Below are 20,057 nucleotides of genomic sequence, written 5' to 3' on the forward strand. Positions count from 1 at the left end.
AACGTGTGCTTCTGAATAAACATCGAGGTCACGTGCGTATTTCGTGCGTATCGCTTGAGTTATGAATGGGCTAGGACTCTGGTGATCATGGCTGCTGGTTACTAGGTTGTCACTCCATGGTTTTTTAATTCTTTACCGGATAACGTTTAATGACATTTTTGGCTTGGTTTTATTATTACACCCTCGTGTACCGCTCCAGAACCCACCGCCCCGGTTCCAAACGCTTTGTATACAAGGGTACGCAGTAGTTCCACCTCATCGCCGTTCGACCCGACCCGTCGTGTTCGCCATTTTTGCAATTGAGAGTCCATTTAGGTTCCTGCGTTTCAACGTAATCCGTGTGCACATCGATCTGATGGCGCTTTAGGAAGCCTGAGCGTTACTTCATCTGAGAGCGAGTAGGTTCGACGTCCTGCTGTAGACGATGAATACGTCGACTCTCAGACTTCATCATACGAGCACATTGATGTTTCTGCTAAAAACGTGCGTTTATGGTCCGTTTGGTCCTAATGATATCGCATTTGACGTCTACATGGTGTTCTACTGCGGTTTAAAATGCCTCTGAAATCGAAAAAACGCTCGGCGAGAACTTCTTTTGTCCCTCTCCCTTAGTGAAAAAAGTTAATATAACTCGAGATAAGTTCCTGTGAAGTTTGCTTCGTATCTCGGACGCCATGTTGTGGAACAACAACGTTACTACAGTACATGCTGCTACTCTGACTTCCTGTTCCGGACGGAAGTAAGTCAACATACAGAATCGAATCACTTGTAAGGCGTTCCTAAAAGGTCCTGAGTCTGTCTCAGGCAGTGATGTAGTAGTAGCATGGCGTGGTTTAATAACGGTTTAATAAACGCCTTTGATATTCGTCTGTAATGCTCCGGCTGAACGAGCGCAGCTGAGTACAGTACAGTATTCCTGCTGATCTAGATTTAAAAAATCAATCAACCAATCAATTCATTACATACCTACTGAATAGATCCTATATCTGTAATGTAATCAACTGAATGGACTCCTGGACTTACACATCAATGCTTTTATCTCATTAATATCACGTCCAGAAAAGGCACATCAAAGCAGACGCTATTAGAATGACCATTCGGAAATACAACTGAAACATTTTCCCTTGATCTAAGATCTAACACGTGGATCATTTCCGTAACGGGTGGTTATTAAATAGAAACGTTGGCCAACATTAGCATTAGACTAATAGATGGTGTGTAATAGGTTCAGTTAGGAAATCAAATTGAAAGAACATCAATAAATCGATTTAATCTGATGCTGTGCGCGATCCGGCACGGATACGTTAAAGACTTCCCAGAAGACGACGCGTTCCCGTTTGGTTCGTCTCTACGTTCCTTCCCGGCATGGTGACGGACCCGAGGGAGTTGTTCCTCTCCACTGTGTCCACTCTAAAGCTGCTTTCTGCTCATGTTCATTGTTAATAGTGCTATACAGATAAGACCGAACTGTTTTGAGTTCAACCCAAATGGGGGGAAATTTTTAATCGATATCCCGGTGAATGCTTAATAGAAACACTACAGGCCAATCTCTAACGTCTCTGTCACGTGCACGTTATGACCACTGTAACCAAACAAATTCATTTAGCAGCCTGTAAAAACCCTTAAGATGACCGAATTGAGGAATTTCCCACAGTATACCGCGTAGTTCTCAAAACTATAGACTTTCCCGGACTCTTCCGCGCGTCTCAATCTAAAGCAAACCGTCAAATCCGGTCCCGACGAGAGAAACCCGCGTCTAAAGGTCCGGCGATTTCGTACACGATCGGCGTGATCTTTCGAAGGAAGATGGCGTCGGCGAGAACAGAAAGTAAATAAAAACTCCGATTGGGTTTGCGTCAGTGAGAACCCATCGTAAATCAGACGCAGCGACACCCGACTGCTTCTTCACACACCGTATATACCGTATATCCAAGCTAGCCTACTATTCAATACGCACAACGCCAAAACGTTGCTAATCACGACCTCCGGACGCATTTATTCGACTTTTCCAAATATCTACATTTGCTAACTCGAGCACAAGCCGGAGGGACGAGAAAAAAACCCGATTATGTTTTCGCCAAGGACGTACACTTGGGTTAATAGCTTTTCCAGAACGTTCGATAAACTGGTTTCCATTTCTCTTCCTTGTATATACACACTGCCAAGAGGTAGATAGATTAACTGATAAGAAGATCCGTCCGACTGGAACGTTCAACCCCCGCGCTTGCTATTTGTCAGGAAAGGGAGTTGTACCAGCTGTCTTGTGTATCAGTGGATGAAGTCATTGGAGATACACAGGAGGAACCAGTTTGAATCACATTTGAATGATATTATGTTGTGTTTATATTATGTTATTGTTGATGTTTACATTTTGGGAGCCACTTAACAGCTTACACTGACACTTTTCTGCATTGTCTACTGAATTCTCCCAAAGTCCTTACCGGCAAATCTGTCCACTTGGCAGCCATTTTGGCAAAGCTTCAAGGTAGTTATTTCCAGTCAGGACGAGGCTGCTGACTGATTTAATTGAGCGAGGGCTACGCTGAGAGTCAAACGAATGGTTCGTACCTTCTATACAGATGTCAGTACTTATCATCAGAGCAGAAATCCATGTCCTTGTAGCTAAGGTAGGCCAAAGCCAAAATGGCTTCCTAGTCTATACATACAGTACATGCGTTGCGTGATATATAACTTAACGCCTTTGTTAGGTAACCGTTTGAGATTTAGGACCTGGCCTGTGGTTAGATTCTCCTGCGATGGATTTTCACCATTCAGAAATACTCCTCGGAGAACCGATATGCATTCGCAACTTGTTTGTTCAGAATAAGTAAGAAATAAAACGCGCGTGGGGAATACTGATATAACCGAAAGAATCGATGACACGATCATTGGTGTGATGTAGCCTGACCCACTTCTCTTAAACCACAGCGATTCAGGCATCTTTATTCCGACACTGGAGACTCCTTCCGTACATGAATAATGAAATAAACGTCTCCTTACAGAAAAGGACTACACGCGCGTCTTAAGTGGCGTCCTCACCGTACACGTCCCTGCGGATGAGCTTTTTTTCTATAGAAGAGAAGAACAATACCCTCTGTGTTAGCCACAGCATGTTCGGAGAAACTAAAGGTATGATGACGTAACGATCAGACTTTTACAGTGTTTACAGTGTTGCCTCTTTTTTCTCTGAGTAATGCAGTAATACAGCTGCCTGATTCGGTTTCTATTTCTATCAGAACCCGCTTGTTCTGGTTGTCTGATATAGACTCGGTCCGTCAGACCACACGAGATCATCTAACACGTTTCGGCTCCTGCATTAGAATGCACCAGTTTCTCCGTGGAAGCTCTTTCGGTGGGATCTTTGAAGCATTCGCTCCTCCTGCTGGCCAGGACGAGACGTTTCTCACGCGGCACTTCGGTGTCTCTCGTTAGACATTCTATACCGTGCAACATCCAGGCCATCGAGGTTCATCACGTAACGGATGCCTTCGACCCTGTCAGTGACCCATCTGCCGTTCCCATGCACCCAGACAAAACAGGATGTCGAATTCGTGTCGATTATTCCGTGCATGCGTTTGAAATGCCTGTGTGTGTGTGTGTGTGTGTGAGATACTCGTGGCTCTGCCTCCGATGGAATCGCCGAGTGTAATTCAGCCGGGGCGGCCAGCCGTCACCGGCCTGGGTGTGATTTTATTAGCGTGTGCGCACGGGGGGCATTAAAAGGTCGTCCTCACTCAGACAGACCCTGGCAGTGCTCACCGAGGCTAATAAAAGCACCAAGGCCCAGTGATGGCCTTAAAATTAAACCCGACTGCAAGCGCACCATGACGAACACCAATCAGGTGCGAGAATCACATTGAACTGTTAATTATACGTCCAATAAATGGCAGGGCGAGAAGAAAGCGACCAGCGGTCCTGGCACAAAGGTTTCTCGAAACAACAGGTTACAATGGGCTTCTAGGGAAGGGCGATGATGACGTCACGGGAAACGAAAGCCCCGATTGGACGGCCGGGAACCCGAGAAAATCTATAAACAAGTTATTAGTGAGGGGGCAGATGAGAAACAAGGGTGCAAGAGAAGAGGGAAAAAGAAGAGAAGATCAGTCAAGTCGTCCTGTCAGCGAGATCTGAGTCTGGAAAAAGGTCAGAGAGCAAGAATGATGAGTGAGGGAATTAAATTACGTAGGATCATTTTTGTAGTATAAAGTAGTTTGATTGGGAAATCTGATATAGAGGGATTCTGGGAAATCTGGGATTAGTCTGATGTTCCATAAACGTGCATGTTTGTGTATGTTAATATGTGTATGATAAGACAATAAGCGCATTCTTATCTTAAGGTTCTGTCGATAAATTATTCGGACGGGGTTATGAACTTAGGCGTGAATTAATCATGATGGTCGTGATGTTTATGAGAAACGTCTACTTAAAATGACCGCAGTGACTTAACTTCATTTTTATTCATTGTTCACGTCATTGTTTCCAACCGAGTGTTAACCGAGATTAACATATTTTTGTTGTTGTTGTTGTCGTTGCAAGATCTCATGACTTCTTCTTCTTCTTCTTTCTCCGTGTGTCCGTCCGTACGCGTCCCGGCGTGTTCAATGTCAAAGCGAGATGCTGCACGTCTCGGCCCGCGCCTAATTGAATTTCCACGGGCTTTTTTTAAAGCAGCATTTTCCCGTAAACTATTCCTGGCGAGGGTCAGTCCGAGTCGAGCCGATTAGCGCGGCATCCTCTGCCAGCATCGGCGTTTTGACAGATTCGACGATGTCAGTCTGACGTCCGGGTTGATCTGGCTGCTCACGCGGGGAAAGAAGAGGGTGGGGGGGATTTCTCCAGGGGGACGCGGTGCCCCTCTGTTCAGAAATAGCCGAATTATTTCCATCACTTTGACCTTTTTAATGAAGATGAGACGCCAGGGCTTGGACACATGTCGCTGCCTGGGAAGGGCAGGACTAATCCAGACTCGCATTCCATCAAAAAAAGGTCTCGCAGGGCCTCACGAAGCATGTGGGGACATGTGTTCATTTCCAGTGTGGCGCTCTCACTGGTGTGTAGAAGCATTTCTGTGTACGAAATGTCCTCCGAACTTGAATAAAACACGGCAAACTCTGATCTCTCTCTCTCTCACACACACACGCATACACTCTCTCTCTCCCTCTGTCTTCTCTGTGTTTTTCAGATGCGGATTTGGGAGTGTGTAACCCTGTTCTGTATCTTCATGATCAGCCCGCCAACTTGCCGCACGTCCACCATCCAGCAGCAGGTAACGGCACGGAAGCTTATCCTGACATTCCTTTCTAACGAATAACACGGTCAGAAGTGACAGAATTTAAGGTTTTGTTTGAGTCCCAAGAAAGAACCCCAAAATCCCGTGAATCCAGACACTCGTTCTTCACCGAAAACCTCGAATCAAAGTTTTAAATAAATAAACAAACAAAGTGTCAGCTTGTTTCTTGCTGTTTAATTTAACCTGGAAAGACGTTTCTTTTCAGTCGAGGGGGGGAAAAAATGTCAAAAATTTCCCGCCGCAAGTTTAACTTTGATCCAAGGTTCATTTCTATCGGTGTTAAACCTTTGAGGGGAAACGTAGCAGCTGCTCAGGTCTCGGTTTGGATTCAATTCTCTCTCCGTTAGAAGAGAGATCCTTCTGGAAAATGTAAAGAAATACCCGTCAAACCGTCAAGGTTATAATGAACTGGATTCGTCCAAATTGAACACAAACCTGCCTATTAAAAGGAAATAATACAAAGTATTTGCTGTACCATATAGTTCACAATCACTTTTGAATACTACTACTACTACTACTAATAATAATAATAATAATAATAATAATAATAATACACTTATACAGTGCTTTTCCAAAACTCAAGGTCGCTGTAAAAGTAAAAAAGTCCTTGAAGGCTTTAATGACATTATGTGTATTTCTTGAGAGTATATCATAGTTTTATACGATAATCTCAGGCTGTTCATTTTTCTGAAGCAATGGAAACGCTTTATGTTCATTTTATTATTAAGAGTTTGTTTTTTTTTAAAAAATCAACTGCTAGAGAAATGAAAAATGCACGTTTATACGTATACGGTATGTTTAATAGCATTCCGTCCGAAAACCGGCTCATCATTATAAGCTTTTTAAGTAGTAACCCAAAGCATTCGGGGTTTTTAAAAAAAATAATAGTAAATTTATGGTTAACATGAGACTAGTACGTTTTCTAGAAAAGCCGCAAGTCGTCACAGGAAGCAGTTAAATCCAGGAAGAAATTTTTTTTTTTAAAGTCTGAAAAGGTTTCGGGATCGTATGCAACGACTAATCCTAAATATGATGTTTAAGGTTTTGCAGAGCTAGGCTAAACATGGCCCTGATGCAATCGATAGAACGGTGTAGATTTGGACTGAACGTGACCCGGTTGTAAGTTCTGGTCCATGTAATACCCGAGATAAGGTCTGATCGGGGTGAAGTAAACGGATGAGATTTTAAAAAAAAAAAAGAAAAGAAAAGAAAAGAAAGGGCAGCGTGAGAAGTCGTCTCGCCTTAACTGCTATATAGTACGTCGATCGTATATAATTTACACAATTCCTCAAACAGCGCGGTCAATCAAAGCACCTTCTCATCTTCATGGGAACCGAAAATCTCAAATAAAACCCGTGACTACATCTAAGCCTGGTGTACGTCATCGCGCTAATGAACTGATAACCCAAAACCCAAAAACTAGACGCTGGCTAGTCTAGTCGAGACAAAGTGTCCATGTAATGAAGCTGCTAGGTGAGTGAGAACAACAGGTCTTAGCGAGTTCCTGATGATCAGCCACTATCGATGACTCACGCAGACACGTTCTGATACGATGAAGACGATAAAACTCGCGCTCGTTACGCCTGTAGTTTTCCAAAAACGCCCTTGTACGCTACAAGCTTCTGCTTGATTCAGTGGCGCTGATGTAGCTAGGTAATTCACTTCGCTTAAAACGAGCTAGCTAATGTTATAAAGAACCAGCGTATTAGCATTTTTTTAACTGCACTTTATTTCACTAGAAAAGAACACACAAATTTCATGATGTGTTTTTCTGGTTCCGTCCTCAGAATCAAACACCTCTCCCGGTTAGCGCGATCCGTTCGGCTGATGTCACCGTACAGCCGTGCGGACAACCCGAGACCGACGGCAAAGTCCAGCAGGATCAAAAGAAAACGAGGGGCTTTCCCGAACGAAAAAGCCCTCTCGACCCTCTCTCTATCGGCCCCGTGAAGCTGAAAAGAAACCAGAAGGAGAAGCAGAGGTACTGCCGCCGTGCCGCAAGTCGACGTTTTGTTTGTTTGTTTGTTTGTTTGTTTGTCGAAAGGTCATTGAACGCACGATTACGTGATTTCTCTGTAAATATCCATCACGCCATTGTAGACATCTGAGAAGCCCGAAGTCACACAGCCGGTGATGCTGAGATCACACAGCGTCTAATTAAGGTGCTACGTTACCAGACGGTGTGTTATGATAACAGACTGAGCCGGCCGCCGCTGATCCGTCAGAACTGTCCGCTCGAGAGGAAACGTTTCCCAGAAGTTCGTCATCCACCATGAATAGATCTAACAGCGAGGGTTCTCTAGAGAGCGAACACTACAGGCTGTGGGTTAAACAATGGATTAAAGGAATATGATTAGAGATACGAACGGATCAACCGGCGGTCCTGTGGACCCTAGAAGTGGAAACAATCTACACTGGCCTACACACACACACACACACACATAGACAGATGGTTGTGATTTTATATATATATTTAAACGTACACACTGGGCGCACGGTGGCTTGGTGGTTAGCACGTTCGCCTCACACCTCCAGGGTCGGGGGTTCGATTCCCACCGTGCCCCTGTGTGTGCGGAGTTTGCATGTTCTCCCCGTGCTGTGTGGGGGTTTCCTCCGGGTACTCCGGTTTCCTCTGCCAGTCCAAAGACATACATGGTAGGCTGACTGGCGTGTCCAAAGTGTCCGTAGTGTATGAATGTGTACGTGATTGTGCCCTGCGATGGACTGGCACCCTGTCCAGGGTGCACCCCGCCTTGTGCCCCATGCTCCCTGGGATAGACTCCAGGTTCCCCGTGACTCTGAAAAGGATAAGCGGTATAGGAGATGGATGGACACATGGCTCTTAATGGCAAAGTTATACTGTGCCTGGTTTACTTCCTGTGATTTCTACCACAGCGCTGTTGAATGCTGGATTCTGATTGGTCAGAAGGTGTTGATTAATCCTCTATAACAGCAGCTCTGCAAATCACGGGTTTATATTAACGCACTCGTTCGAATACGTTATCATTTCTATATGTTATGATTAACATTTAATGGATGGAGTCTTCAGTGTCAGCACTTTGTTGACTAGCCAGTTAGCTAATTTATATCAGATAATCCTATGCTGTGTATTAATAGAGATTGGTTTAATTATGTTTCTTAATGAGGGGGTATGGTGGCTTAGTGGTTAGCACATTTGCCTCACACCTCCAGGGTTGGGGTTTCGAACCCTGCCTCTGCCACACATTCCCGGAGAGAGCTAAGTGTTCTCCTCGTGTTTCAGGGGGTTTCCTCCAGTTCTGTCCCCCAGTCCAAAGACATGCATTGTAGGCTGATTGGCCTTTCCAATTTGGCCGCAACTGTGCAATGGGTTGGTACCCCATCCAGGGTGTCCCCTGTGTCGTAGCCCGATTTCCCTGGGATAGGCTCCAGGCTCCCTGCAACCCTGTGTAGGATAAGCTTGTTTGGATGGATGGGATGTTGCTAGTGCATTTGTAGCACTTTCTCCAACATGAAAACATGAAATAATCCCTCTAGAATTTGAAAATGATGAAATATTCCCTCTTCAGCAATCAAAGGACTGATCTTCGATTTCAGCATCAAAACAAAGTAGAAATACAATCTCTTTTTCCATGATTTTTTCATTCTTTAAGCCAGTGTAACCCTGCCCAGTTCAAAAACCAAATCTATACCGAGGTAACATAACATCAACTGTATAACTATTTCGTAGTAGTAAAACCGTGCCATCATTTCCCCCAGCAGGCGGATCAAGGGCTCTCAGAAAAGACGACCGGGAGCCGGTTCGCTTCATATCACGACCGGGCAAAACGGTTCATTCGTCCAGATCAGATCCGGGGAGAGCGCTTCTGTAGATCCGACTGAAAAGAGCAACAACAGCACCAACCTGCAGCGTCTGGAGATATCCGGAGCCACTGCTCACATCACTAACACGGAGAAAAATCCATCGGGCAGAACTAGAACTTCCAAACAGGGTGCCAGGACCGGCTTCGGCCTTCCAGTCGATCGCATCGGGCTTGGACGTCTACCAAGCGGAAGGCGCTAGGAAACCAGTTCTTTTTTTTTTTTCTGATCATGTCTTGAATAGAACATTGTGTAGCTGATGTTTAAATGCTAAACTTTTAGGAGATTCAGATTTCCGATTGTTTGCCGTGGAAAACCTATTTTATTGTCTGATAAATCACTGTAATATTGTATTGCACTGGGTATCCAATACAGGAAGTATTTGTTTTCATGCCACGACCGGCACGTGTAGATCTTTGGTTGGATTTTGTGATTTATTTGGTGCAGTAAAGAACTATTTTTCAAAAAAAAAACAATAAATAAATAAATAAAAAAGTGTAATGAATGTCATTGATGTGAAAACTGAGAGGGTTAATTGATCAGAAAAGACTAATTGGAAGCTGGAATTGTAAGTGTAGGATGACCGGGTACCAATGAAAATAAGTGTAAACAGCGTAGTGTTAGTTCAATGGCGTTAAAAAAAAAACGGCATTTTAAAACGGTAGTTTCGTTAAGCTTCCTTAAGCGTCCAATATCTCCACAATTAACGATATGTACGTTTACCGATCACAAAATCGTCCTCTTTTTAAAAGTACCCTATCTACATATTAGTCTTGGTATTACTTTGTACATTGGCTCAAATATCAAAAAGGAAATCTGATCTCATATTCCCTATAGATGAAGTTCTCAATATTGTACACTTCAGTACAAGAACAAGCCGTGAGAGGAGTTGAGTGTATATATAGTTAATAATTAACATCTATGAGGAAGTGTTACATCCCAGCTGGACAGTACGTGAAGAAAGACGTGTTATACAGTTTAATTATGCAACACACTTCAAACCATGCATGAAGTACACCTTGTACTCGATAGCAAGTTTAACAGAGTAGATAGAAGACGACGCTAACTTTGACCTATGCAGCTCGAGGTAGAGAACTAGATGGCAGCAAAGAAATATCTTAAACTGTTTTTACACATCTAGTCTAACTGACAAGAAAAAAAAAAACATTAGCTACTACATTACTCGTCTCATCCGGAGGTAAAAAAGCAATAGGCTAGCTGCGGTGATGTTTTCGAAATCAGACGTTTGACTCCATAAAATGTTCGATGAGGACATCAAGGTTTGAGCTATCCAAGCTCTGGCAGAGCCAAACTGCAAAAGTGTGATGGTGTGTTAAGGACCTTGGAGAGCTCCGCACAGCAATGGATGTTTTTAAGAACCTAACGCATGTAGCTTCGGTAAAATACGTCATCCTGGTCAGGGTCACGGACGATCACGGGACGGGGTGCGAATGCACCCTGGACGGGACATCGGTTCATCACATAGCAACGTGAACTCATGGACAAGTCGAATAGGTTCAAACCAGCAAAAGTGGCGTGGTTGGATTGTATTGTATTATTAGATTTCATTTTAATTTGTTTAAATAAGAAAAAGGCATAAATGCAAGAATTTGCGAGAATTTGTTACAAATCTGAATATGAGGTGTTGTTAGAAGCGTGGATGTTTTCAGTAGAAATAATTCCGTTATAATTTTCAAGACTAGCTTCTTTGCTGCAGTATATGAAGTGATAAGTGTGATGTATATAAAAAAAAGATTTGACAAGATTTTGTTGGTTTGGACATTTTTGAAAGAAACCAAATTCATTTATCAATGTGTTATTCTTTGACCTCTATGAACTTTTTCAAATAAAGTTAGTAAAAATTACAAATAAAATAATAAAGAATCTAGAGATCTTGACACAGTTTTTTTTTTCTTCTTCTTCTTTTTTTCTTTGTATCCTAGAGAATTCTTATATGAGGCCTGTGAAAATATGATACCAAACTGATTCGAACTTCATAATCAGCTTAATATTCACAAACAAGCAGAAGTTCAGGATCACCGAAACTCCACAAGGTTCCGAAACAACGAAAAGTTTCAAACCGTTGTCGTAATACTTTATGACGTAATGAGGCTTCGTTTGTTCGAGGCGAATGTGACGTGTCACGGGTAAACGAGTCAGCTCGTTGAGTCGAGAAAGTCAAGAGCCGTCTCACACGTACAAGACGTTTGGGTTCATTTCCTTTACGTTTTACAGTCTTTCGTTCGTTCTCGTTGGCAACGTAGTTTCTCTTCTAGTGTAATTTAATCAAGTTGTTTGTAAAAACTAGGCTTTCTTTCTTCTCTTCCTTTTTTTTGCACAGACACAGCAGCACTTTTACACAATTACATCACTGTTTACTGTATTCATTACTGAAAGTTTGTAGTGCCACTCTGACTTAACTTTAAAAATAATAATAATAATAATAATAATAATAATAATTTCTATTTTATATTTTAATCGATTTTATATTTTAATCGATGCGTTTTTTTTTAATAAAACGCAGCACAAAGTAATGTTATTGTGTCAATTATGAGGTAGAGTGAGATTTCATTTTTTCAATTTTTAATGGCATATTTACACAAAAAAAGAACAATCACACAATATCATAATATCACAAACTTGACCCCGTCTTAGAAAAATGGCAGTGAGAACCGAAAGAATCGGCTCGTTTTGGTGAACCAAGCCGAATGATCTGAGAAGAGCCGGAAGCTTTTGAATCATACTGTTCGAGCACGCGCATTTCTACAAGAAATAGGGCGGTTGTTCATTGCAGCCGGAAAAAAAAAACGGCGAGTCGGCTCTTATCGGTGAACTGAACCAAATGAGCCGACTCCTTCGAAAGAGCCTCACTGTTTAGCGCATGCGCATTACGACCGGAATTAGCTTCGTCCTCGGTTCCAAAACAGTCATGGAAACCGTGTAAAGAGCGTTCGAGTAATCTACCAAATATTAGATCGTATTTCCTTGTACCCTCTTCATCAACATGGGAGGCGGTGATCTTGTACGTATTTTGCTAAGTTATCTAAATACTTTTCCCCAAAAATGGTGGTGGGTTTTCTTTCTCCCGGCTAAAGCTATGTATTTAGCTTAGCCTTCCCTTCGACTTAAGCTAGCACGCAGCTAGCTAATATGCTAGTAGGCTAAATTACATTTACTCCGTTTAGCTTTTAAGGATTAATGTGTAGAAATGATGTACAAACAGCTAATACGGTGTATTAAATATGAAATATTAACTATCTAGTTCATATCAGTTCATTAACATACAACTCCTAGGAATAATATTTGTGCTAGAAATTGACGAAATGACAAATATTTAGCTTAACGTAAACTTAATAGTACAGCTGGGATTTTAAGGCAAACTTTAAATATGTTATTTGTTCAATGTTATTATTAAATATTTATTATGTTTATATACTTGTTTGTATTCGGATATTTGTCTGCCGTTAACCAGGGGGAGAATTGAACATGTCAACAAAGTGATCATAAATCTTGGATGCTGTTGAAGATCATATTAATTAACACCCCCCCCCCCCCCCCCCCCCCCCCCCCATTTCCTCAGAACTTGAAGAAAAGCTGGCATCCACAGACGCTGAAGAACATCGAGCGTGTGTGGAAAGCCGAGCAGAAACACGAAGCTGAACGGAAGAAGATAGAAGAGTTGCAGAAGGAGCTGAAAGACGAGCGAGCTCGAGAGGAAATCACGAAATACGCGCAGGAAACGGGCGCTGTAAAGTGTGTGCTCTCATAACCTCTTGAAATTAACATGTTGAAATTAAAGTGAACCAGTGTTGTCGTTTTTTTTTTTTTATACGACGGAAACACTTTCCATCGTATAAAAACCTTTTGCCGGTTCCTTTACGGTCAAAGGACGGGTTCGTTTTACAAATGACCCAACTAACGAAGTGTTAAAGAGCTAAATATTAGCGGCTTTGATTGTAGTCGGCGATTTACATCGTGTTATACCTTCTGAGTGTCTTCTGAGTCTCTTGTTAAGATGCACCACTATGTACTTTTGGTGTTTCAGGAAGAAGGATGAGCGCCTGGACTGGATGTATCAGGGTCCAGGAGGACAGCTCTCCCGTGACGAGTACCTCCTGGGTCGTGCCATCGATAAGCAGATCACTCAGCAGTACGAGGAACCCGAGAGCGGACCGTCTGCCGAAACCGGCCTCCTGCCCGGCTCTATCTTCAACTCCACCACGTCGATCTCCAGCTTGGACATGGCCTCTAAGATAAGAGAAGATCCACTGTTCGAGATCCGGTGAGGAGATCCGATAATTCGCTGTTTATTATTTATAGACCCGTTTACCCAAACGCGTTCCTTAGTGAGTGCAGAGATCAATCTTGAACTCGGATGTCCTGGTTCCGCGGCACCCCCTTAATCGTAACCGCCAACCTTCGTGTGACTTCCTTTATATATCTGCTTGTTGCGTCTAATAACATCTCTTCTGTCCTTTCCTAGTAAACGTGAGGAGGAAAAAAAGAGGAGCGTTCTCACCAATCCCGTTAAAATGAAAGAGATCCGCAAAATGGTGAGTCGTCTGAACGCCCTTCACGGCACGCCAGAGCGTTCGGCAGTTACGAAGCACCGCGCTGATCTTTGTTTTCTTTCTCCGTAGTTGCGCGAAAATTTAGAGAAGGAGAAAAAGAAGAAAAGGAAGAAGGAGAAGAAGGAAAAGCGAGACGAAAAGGAAAGGAGGAAAGACAGGAAGCACAAACGGAGGAGTTCCAGCGATGACGGAGAGGGAGACAGAAAGCACAGGTAGGTTTGTTTACTTCCTGTTCGCTTTAACCTACATCATTTCATGCATGAAGACAGTTATAATAGGCCCAAAAAGAAGTTCGGCTCCACGGTGACAGGCAGGAGTTGCAGCCAATCAGGAGAGAGTGAGAGAGTCTGATATTATACTATAAGAGGAAAAAAGGCAGTTATTTGGTGGTCAGGTGATTTTATCTTTGTAAAATTTCTATCATTACTCGTTTGCGAAGTTGTCGCGCTATAGAACTCGGGATCGTCTCTAGTGACCGTACGTTTTGTATTTTAAACTCAAAGCTATGTTATAGCGTTACAGTTTGGTTCTCCGCCATAGACTTTAGCCAGCAGTCTAGAGTTAGCAAACTAGCCGTCTCTGTAAACCTCATAGATGTCTCCGGGAAGTCTGGAATAGTCAATAGATGCTTTAATTCGAGATAGTATTACCGCTAAGCCTGAGAATCTCATTTTATTAAGAGAAAAATCTCTTTGTTCTAACAGGTCAAAGGAAGAAAATGGAGTCACGAGCTCTCATCCGCATCAGAAATCTGCCTACGGACTACAGGTGTGTAGCTACGTTCACTCGCACACAGTTCCACTCGATGGAATTAGCCCGGAGCTGATTTGTTTGATCTGTTTTGTTGTAGTTACTGGCAGGTAGGTCGTATCAATCGTCCGAGTCGACCCACAGGAGGGACCGGAGTCGCTCTCCGCTGGGTTCCAGAGAAGAAACGAGGAATCGTTCACCTCATGATCCAGACAGGAAACACAAATCTAAAGCTCCGAGCCCGTCGAGACCTAGAGACCGCCATCACAGACCGCAGAGCACCAACTACAGCAAGTACGCCTCAGATCACACACACAGCGAACGCCGCTGTCGCCTTAGGATTTTCTCATTTTTAATGAGTATTACTTTTTTTATTTTTATTATATAGCTATATGTTGCCGTGTGCATAAATGTATGTATCTGTTGAGACAATGCAGCCTGTCTACAATCACTACTCTTGTACAATTCCGACTTTTAAACTTTGATCCACAGTTGCTTTTAGGTAAGCGTGTAATAATTTACTCCAGGGGTTCCCGAAATACAAACCTTGGTTTACAGACGGGATCCTGAGAAAAAGTCACAACCTCCTTTTTGTTTCACTCAGTTATTTTACAAAGAATATTATAAATATATACGAGAGGGATTTTGGGTGCGAATATTTTCGGAATGTTACCTGGAGTCACATTCGGGGGGGGGAAAGAAAAATACGTTTAAATAAATACTCGCTGTTTTGACATGCTGCTGTCGAACATAAACCTCCCATGTCCCCTTCCAACCTACCACAAGGTCTGCTTGATGTACCAGCCTCCTGGATCATCTACATTAGCAAATACTTTTGAACGTAAGATCAGCGTTTTTCAATTTGAGATAACAATCACGACGACGGCAGTAAACGTTGCCTCTGACGTGCCTTCTACTGGATTTCGCTTTTAAATCTTCCGGCTGTACATAAGACCACGCAGGCGAGAGTGTGAACGCTGGCACTCGTGTTACCGCTGCTTTTACGTACTCGCTCAAAATCACGCGTGCTATTATTATCCCTTCGTTTTTTTACTTGCTTATTTTACACGTGTAGGTTACTGACATAATAAACTGTTCAAATGTTACGGTAGCCCTATATCATAAATCTGGAATTGGAAGGGAAAAAATTTTTTTTGTTTGCCCTAAACATTCAGTAGCTATAAATTCCTCTCTCTCAGGCGTCTCTCGGCCGAAGAGCTGGAGAAGAAGAGGAAAGAGATGATGGCCTTCGCCCGTGAGAGAGAGGAGGAGAGAGAGAGCAACGTGCAGAGGTACAAACGACAAGACGAGATGGAGATTGAACAAGCCAAGAAGGCCAAACACAGGAGCCAGGCCACGTTCTTACAGTAAGCGTGTGTGTTGTGTTGTGTTGTGTTGTGTTGTGTTGTGTTTATCTGGCACACGTAATGTCCCTTCATTCCTAATGTCATGCCGTCTGTACAGTAACATGAAGCTGGAGAGTGCTGCCACCTCGTCCGTGGAGGATCGGGTGAAGAGGAACATCCACTCCATTCAGAGGACCCCTGCGTCTCTGGAGAAGAACTTCATGAGAAGATGAAGAGTGGAAGAAGACAGCATGCCGTCATTACACAAACTTGTACAGATAATTTTATTTCTTTAAAGCTCCTTAATCCATGTGTATATAATGTGCCTAGTGGGCCAATTGTACAGGGAAAAAAAAAATAGGTTTGTCTTTGTCATGATTTGTATTTTTGACCAGTTTTATTTAGAATTTTAATTGAATCATTTCTGTTAATTTTTTTGTATTTTAAAAGTGATTTAAAAAAAAAAAAAAACCCATGCACTCGAGTTCATCTCTGTGTTGATTTCGTATGTAGTTCAGAATCCTCACCACCGTATTCATCTAAAAAAAAAAAAAAAGGTCTGATTCTGAGAAGTGAAAATGTAATCACGTGCGTTTACATGAAATGTAGTCATGTCTTAATTTTAAAAATATATATATATATATATATTTATATATCGAAAGAATGATTATTTTATATCATTGCTCGTATGTCAGGCATGTTAAAGACACGCCCCCTCAAAGGACCCGTTCGCTCAGCTGTCGTCGTTACCGCTTGTAAGTCAGCCAAGGTGGAATCCAGGACTATATTCTCAGCATGGGCAGTTACCAATCAGTCGATCAGTAAATAAAATGAGAGAAAACCTTCGAAATTTTACACAATGGCAAATCCTGAGTGCCAAGACGATGCAGTTGGATGTGTTTTATTCCTCTCGTGGACAGGTAATGTGATCGTCAGTGATGTAAAACTGGTTAACTGTCCGCATTTACATAGGGAATCTGTTTTTCGTTTATGTAGCAACATGGATAGCGCAAATATTTAAATAAATCATTCAACAATTCATAAACAATTCATAGGGTGTACATAACGTAAGACTGTTGAATTTAACAAAGACGGTAAGCTCTCTCTCGCTCTAGCTATAGTAAAGTCTTTCGAAGAAACCCCCAATAGAAACCGTCAGCTAACCATTAAAACTATTACCATGGTCCTTATTGGTCCTTAATGGTAGACATAACATAACAAATAGAGGGCAACGAATTACTAGTAGTGACCTACAGGGACTGTTACAGTTTCCATTAAAACCATTGCAAATCCTATGAGGATTTCCATTGGGGGTTGTTTTTTTTTTTTTTGTCAGCAGGGAAGTCTGTCCACTTGGCGGCCATCTTGGTAAGCCAGGTGTTTCCTGACTAGCTTTTTTCCTCATTGGAACAATCCACCATTATGAGCATTACACGCTGCCACAGTTAAACTTTAAGCAATGGCCCATCTCTACTCAATCTGTCTCTTGCTATAGCTAGCATCATTAACGTGGTCCATATTGCTAACTGCATGCTAAGCTAATATAAGTTTTGGAAGCTCTGTGGCTATGCTAAGATGGCATTGCTTGTGCAGTGATTGCTTGTAAACTAGCTAGCTAGCTAGATTAGCCAAACCGTGCCTTGAATTTTTTTGCTGTTAAGGTTGTGTTTCTTAATGTCTTACCTGTAAACCTTCTTAAGGTTTTACATAATGTGGTTTCCTGAATGTTCAGTAAATTTTTATTTGGGGAAAGTTTCAGTGAAAATCTAAATCTGAAAACACCAGATCACAAAGCACTTTAGCTTTAGCAGGAACGTTTGTGAGCAGTGGAATTTAGCATACACATAAACACACACACACCTCTATTTGTTAATGCTGTATTGTTTATTTCAGAGCAGTTTGTGCTTCAGAGCAGGATAAAATTGGCACCCAATATTGGTACATGTTCTACAATTCCTACAGCTGCTAAAATTAAAAATAATTAACCGAGGCTCTGGTGTGCTGGAAGCCAGAGAACGAGCATGTCTGCTTGTCTCAGAGGTGTACGCTGAAGGGGAGGGAAATGGTGAGTGATTCGCAGCATGTTAACGGGCTGAACGGTGCCCCCGGCTCTGGCTCATGGGTCGAAATGAGCTCAGCATGCTGTCCTGGACTTCCAGAAGTAGTTCATGCAGTTGAGTGGTTTGCTCGTCACCGTGTTGTCTCTCCTGACCAGCTCCAGCCTGCTGCGAGGGGCTTCTTCCACCTGAACGGGCGTGAGCTCGTTGTTACTGAGCATCCACTGGAGCTCAGGAAGAGTGAGTCTCTCTGGTACCTGAACGGAAAGCATAGCACTGATGGTGAGACAAATCAGCACTTTAAGAGAACTTGCACAATATATAGCTCACATAACGACTGTAGAATCCTTTAACCCATTTATTTTATTTTACACAAAAGTCCTTATTTATGAATTTGCATTCAAAGTGAAACTATCATCTGCATATATTGTACTTTTCTAGATCCTTTCCAAACTGTGCTAAGAATGTTGCCCAAGATTTTACAAAATGGCCGCCATCATGACGTTAAAGCGTTCCGTTTCACGGTTTCGTTCACGTTCATAGTGATTACAGTAGGTCGCGCTGAAGAACCTTTGAGACTGACTTTGATTACTTGTTAGCTATTTTAGCCTTGTAGTTTGGGTGTAAAATGAAAATAGCAAGTTTTCCCAAACCCGATATTTTTCTGGGCAAAATTTCAATTACATATAAGGTAAATAAAAATGGAAGTGGGAACTTGGAAGCCATATGTTGGAGTTGCAAAGTTTTTAACTTTCTACAAAGTGGGAAAAAAACATGAACGCCTCAGTAAAATCTTGTTGTTTGTTTGCTCTGAACATGAAACGCTGAATGAACTAGCAATTAGCTAGCCAGCTCCGTTTCACCTATGTTTCGGTTAAGTGAAAATTGGGTCGTACCACGTTGTCAAGTCGATATTATTGTTGGTAGTAGAGATGGCATGATACTGATACTGAAACCTTGAATATAAATGTGTAATATATATATATATATATATATATATATATATATATATATATATATATATATATATATATATATATAAATTTTATAATATACTAACTAAGCTTTAAATACTAACTGAATCACTTCACTTAAAGGAAATTCTTAATGTAAAATACATACATAGCTAAAAACTTACCCAAAACCTTTAGCTTTTTAAATTTAGTTAAATTCTTTCCACATAAAAGCCTGCTTTATGTTGCTCTTAAAGCAATTCTCTGATATTACAAGATGAGATAAAATTGCTTCTGTTTTTCTCTGATATGCACAGTTGTTTTTTTTTTTTGTTTTTTTTTTTTGCTCATTTCAGTCCAAACCGACACTGAGTATTGTAATCATGCCTTCTCTATTTAGTACACACCATTTAAACTATATTTCCTAGTTTAGCTATCACAATCTATTCCATTTCACAAAGGCATTCTTGAGTCATACCTCTTCTCCAAACGGCACGTTGCGAGCCTCTTCCAGAGCCGAATTCAAAACCACATGAGGCCGGCCGCACGATATGACACCGACGGCTGAGACCAGGCACATGAGGGCAAGAGCGAGACGGAGTGGTGAAGACGACATCTTCTTGGTAGCTGGTGAAGATTTCGAGCTGGGCGGGTTCTGTTGCTTGCTCTGTTTCTCGTCTGTCTCTGGTTTGTGGGGCTGTTATTTATACGCCTCCCTTCTTCACGTCTAAATTAAATCATTTTCACTTGGAAAAGTTTTATGGCTCAGAGTCCAGAATTCGACTGGGATACCGATCAACTTTATGTTATTTTTCCATCAGCTAATAGGTCTTTCACTTCTGCCCAAACAAAGAATGCCAGTACACCACGTGGCTCATGCTAATAAACTGCAAATGGGTGTCCATTGCATTGCAGTGTTTCTACAGTAACCGAATTCTCAATGACCCCATGTCAGCATCAGTAACCTGGAAACAGGTGGTCGACTCCTGCCTGCTTCCTCCCATCCAAAAGCATCCTGATTTAATTTACTCATCACTCTGGTAATGTTACTATGTGGCCTGTCTATTCCATGACAATTGTAAGCTTTTGTTTTGGATATAAACAGGAATTGACCATCAGGAACATGGAAATATCGAGTCAGAATTACATTTACTTTATCAATACTGGACTAACAACTTACACACAAAATGTAAACTGAATGGAAATGGATTTAAATGTTATTTCACAAAGAAAGGAAAACAGCTGTTCGT

At 42.0% G+C, this 20,057-nt stretch overlaps 2 protein-coding genes across 2 annotated transcripts; one reads left to right on the forward strand and one right to left on the reverse strand.

The window, feature by feature from the left end:
- The first annotated feature begins 11,996 nt into the window (after positions 1 to 11,996).
- cwc25 (CWC25 spliceosome associated protein homolog) lies at positions 11,997 to 16,281 on the forward strand. Its single transcript, XM_017496034.3, has 9 exons — positions 11,997 to 12,152; positions 12,711 to 12,883; positions 13,176 to 13,412; positions 13,614 to 13,683; positions 13,771 to 13,913; positions 14,406 to 14,469; positions 14,552 to 14,745; positions 15,651 to 15,818; positions 15,916 to 16,281. Exons 1-9 carry the CDS (start codon positions 12,135 to 12,137, stop codon positions 16,028 to 16,030), a joined length of 1,182 nt encoding a protein of 393 aa, XP_017351523.1. The 5' UTR covers positions 11,997 to 12,134; the 3' UTR covers positions 16,031 to 16,281.
- Positions 16,282 to 17,660: 1,379 nt separating this feature from the next.
- sst2 (somatostatin 2) lies at positions 17,661 to 19,496 on the reverse strand. Its single transcript, XM_017496045.3, has 2 exons — positions 19,286 to 19,496; positions 17,661 to 18,111 (listed from the first exon to the last, which is right to left on the reverse strand). The coding sequence occupies exons 1-2, from the start codon at positions 19,421 to 19,423 to the stop codon at positions 17,932 to 17,934; spliced, it is 318 nt and encodes a 105-aa protein (XP_017351534.1). The 5' UTR covers positions 19,424 to 19,496; the 3' UTR covers positions 17,661 to 17,931.
- Between the last annotated feature and the right edge of the window lie 561 nt (positions 19,497 to 20,057).

This window comes from Ictalurus punctatus, chromosome 20 (genome assembly GCF_001660625.3).
Source record: "Ictalurus punctatus breed USDA103 chromosome 20, Coco_2.0, whole genome shotgun sequence".
Taxonomy (NCBI): Eukaryota; Metazoa; Chordata; class Actinopteri; order Siluriformes; family Ictaluridae; genus Ictalurus; species Ictalurus punctatus.

Excerpts from the sequence above, each read along its gene's own strand:
- cwc25 (XM_017496034.3), top strand. Across the intron at positions 12,884-13,175 it reads CAGGAAACGGGCGCTGTAAA|GAAGAAGGATGAGCGCCTGG; the intron begins GTGTGTGCTCTC and ends TTGGTGTTTCAG. Across the intron at positions 15,819-15,915 it reads AGCCAGGCCACGTTCTTACA|TAACATGAAGCTGGAGAGTG; the intron begins GTAAGCGTGTGT and ends CCGTCTGTACAG.
- sst2 (XM_017496045.3), bottom strand. The coding sequence starts at position 19,423 with ATGTCGTCTTCACCACTCCGTCTCGCTCTTGCCCTCATGTGCCTGGTC. Across the intron at positions 18,112-19,285 it reads ACGTGCCGTTTGGAGAAGAG|GTACCAGAGAGACTCACTCT; the intron begins GTATGACTCAAG and ends CTTTCCGTTCAG.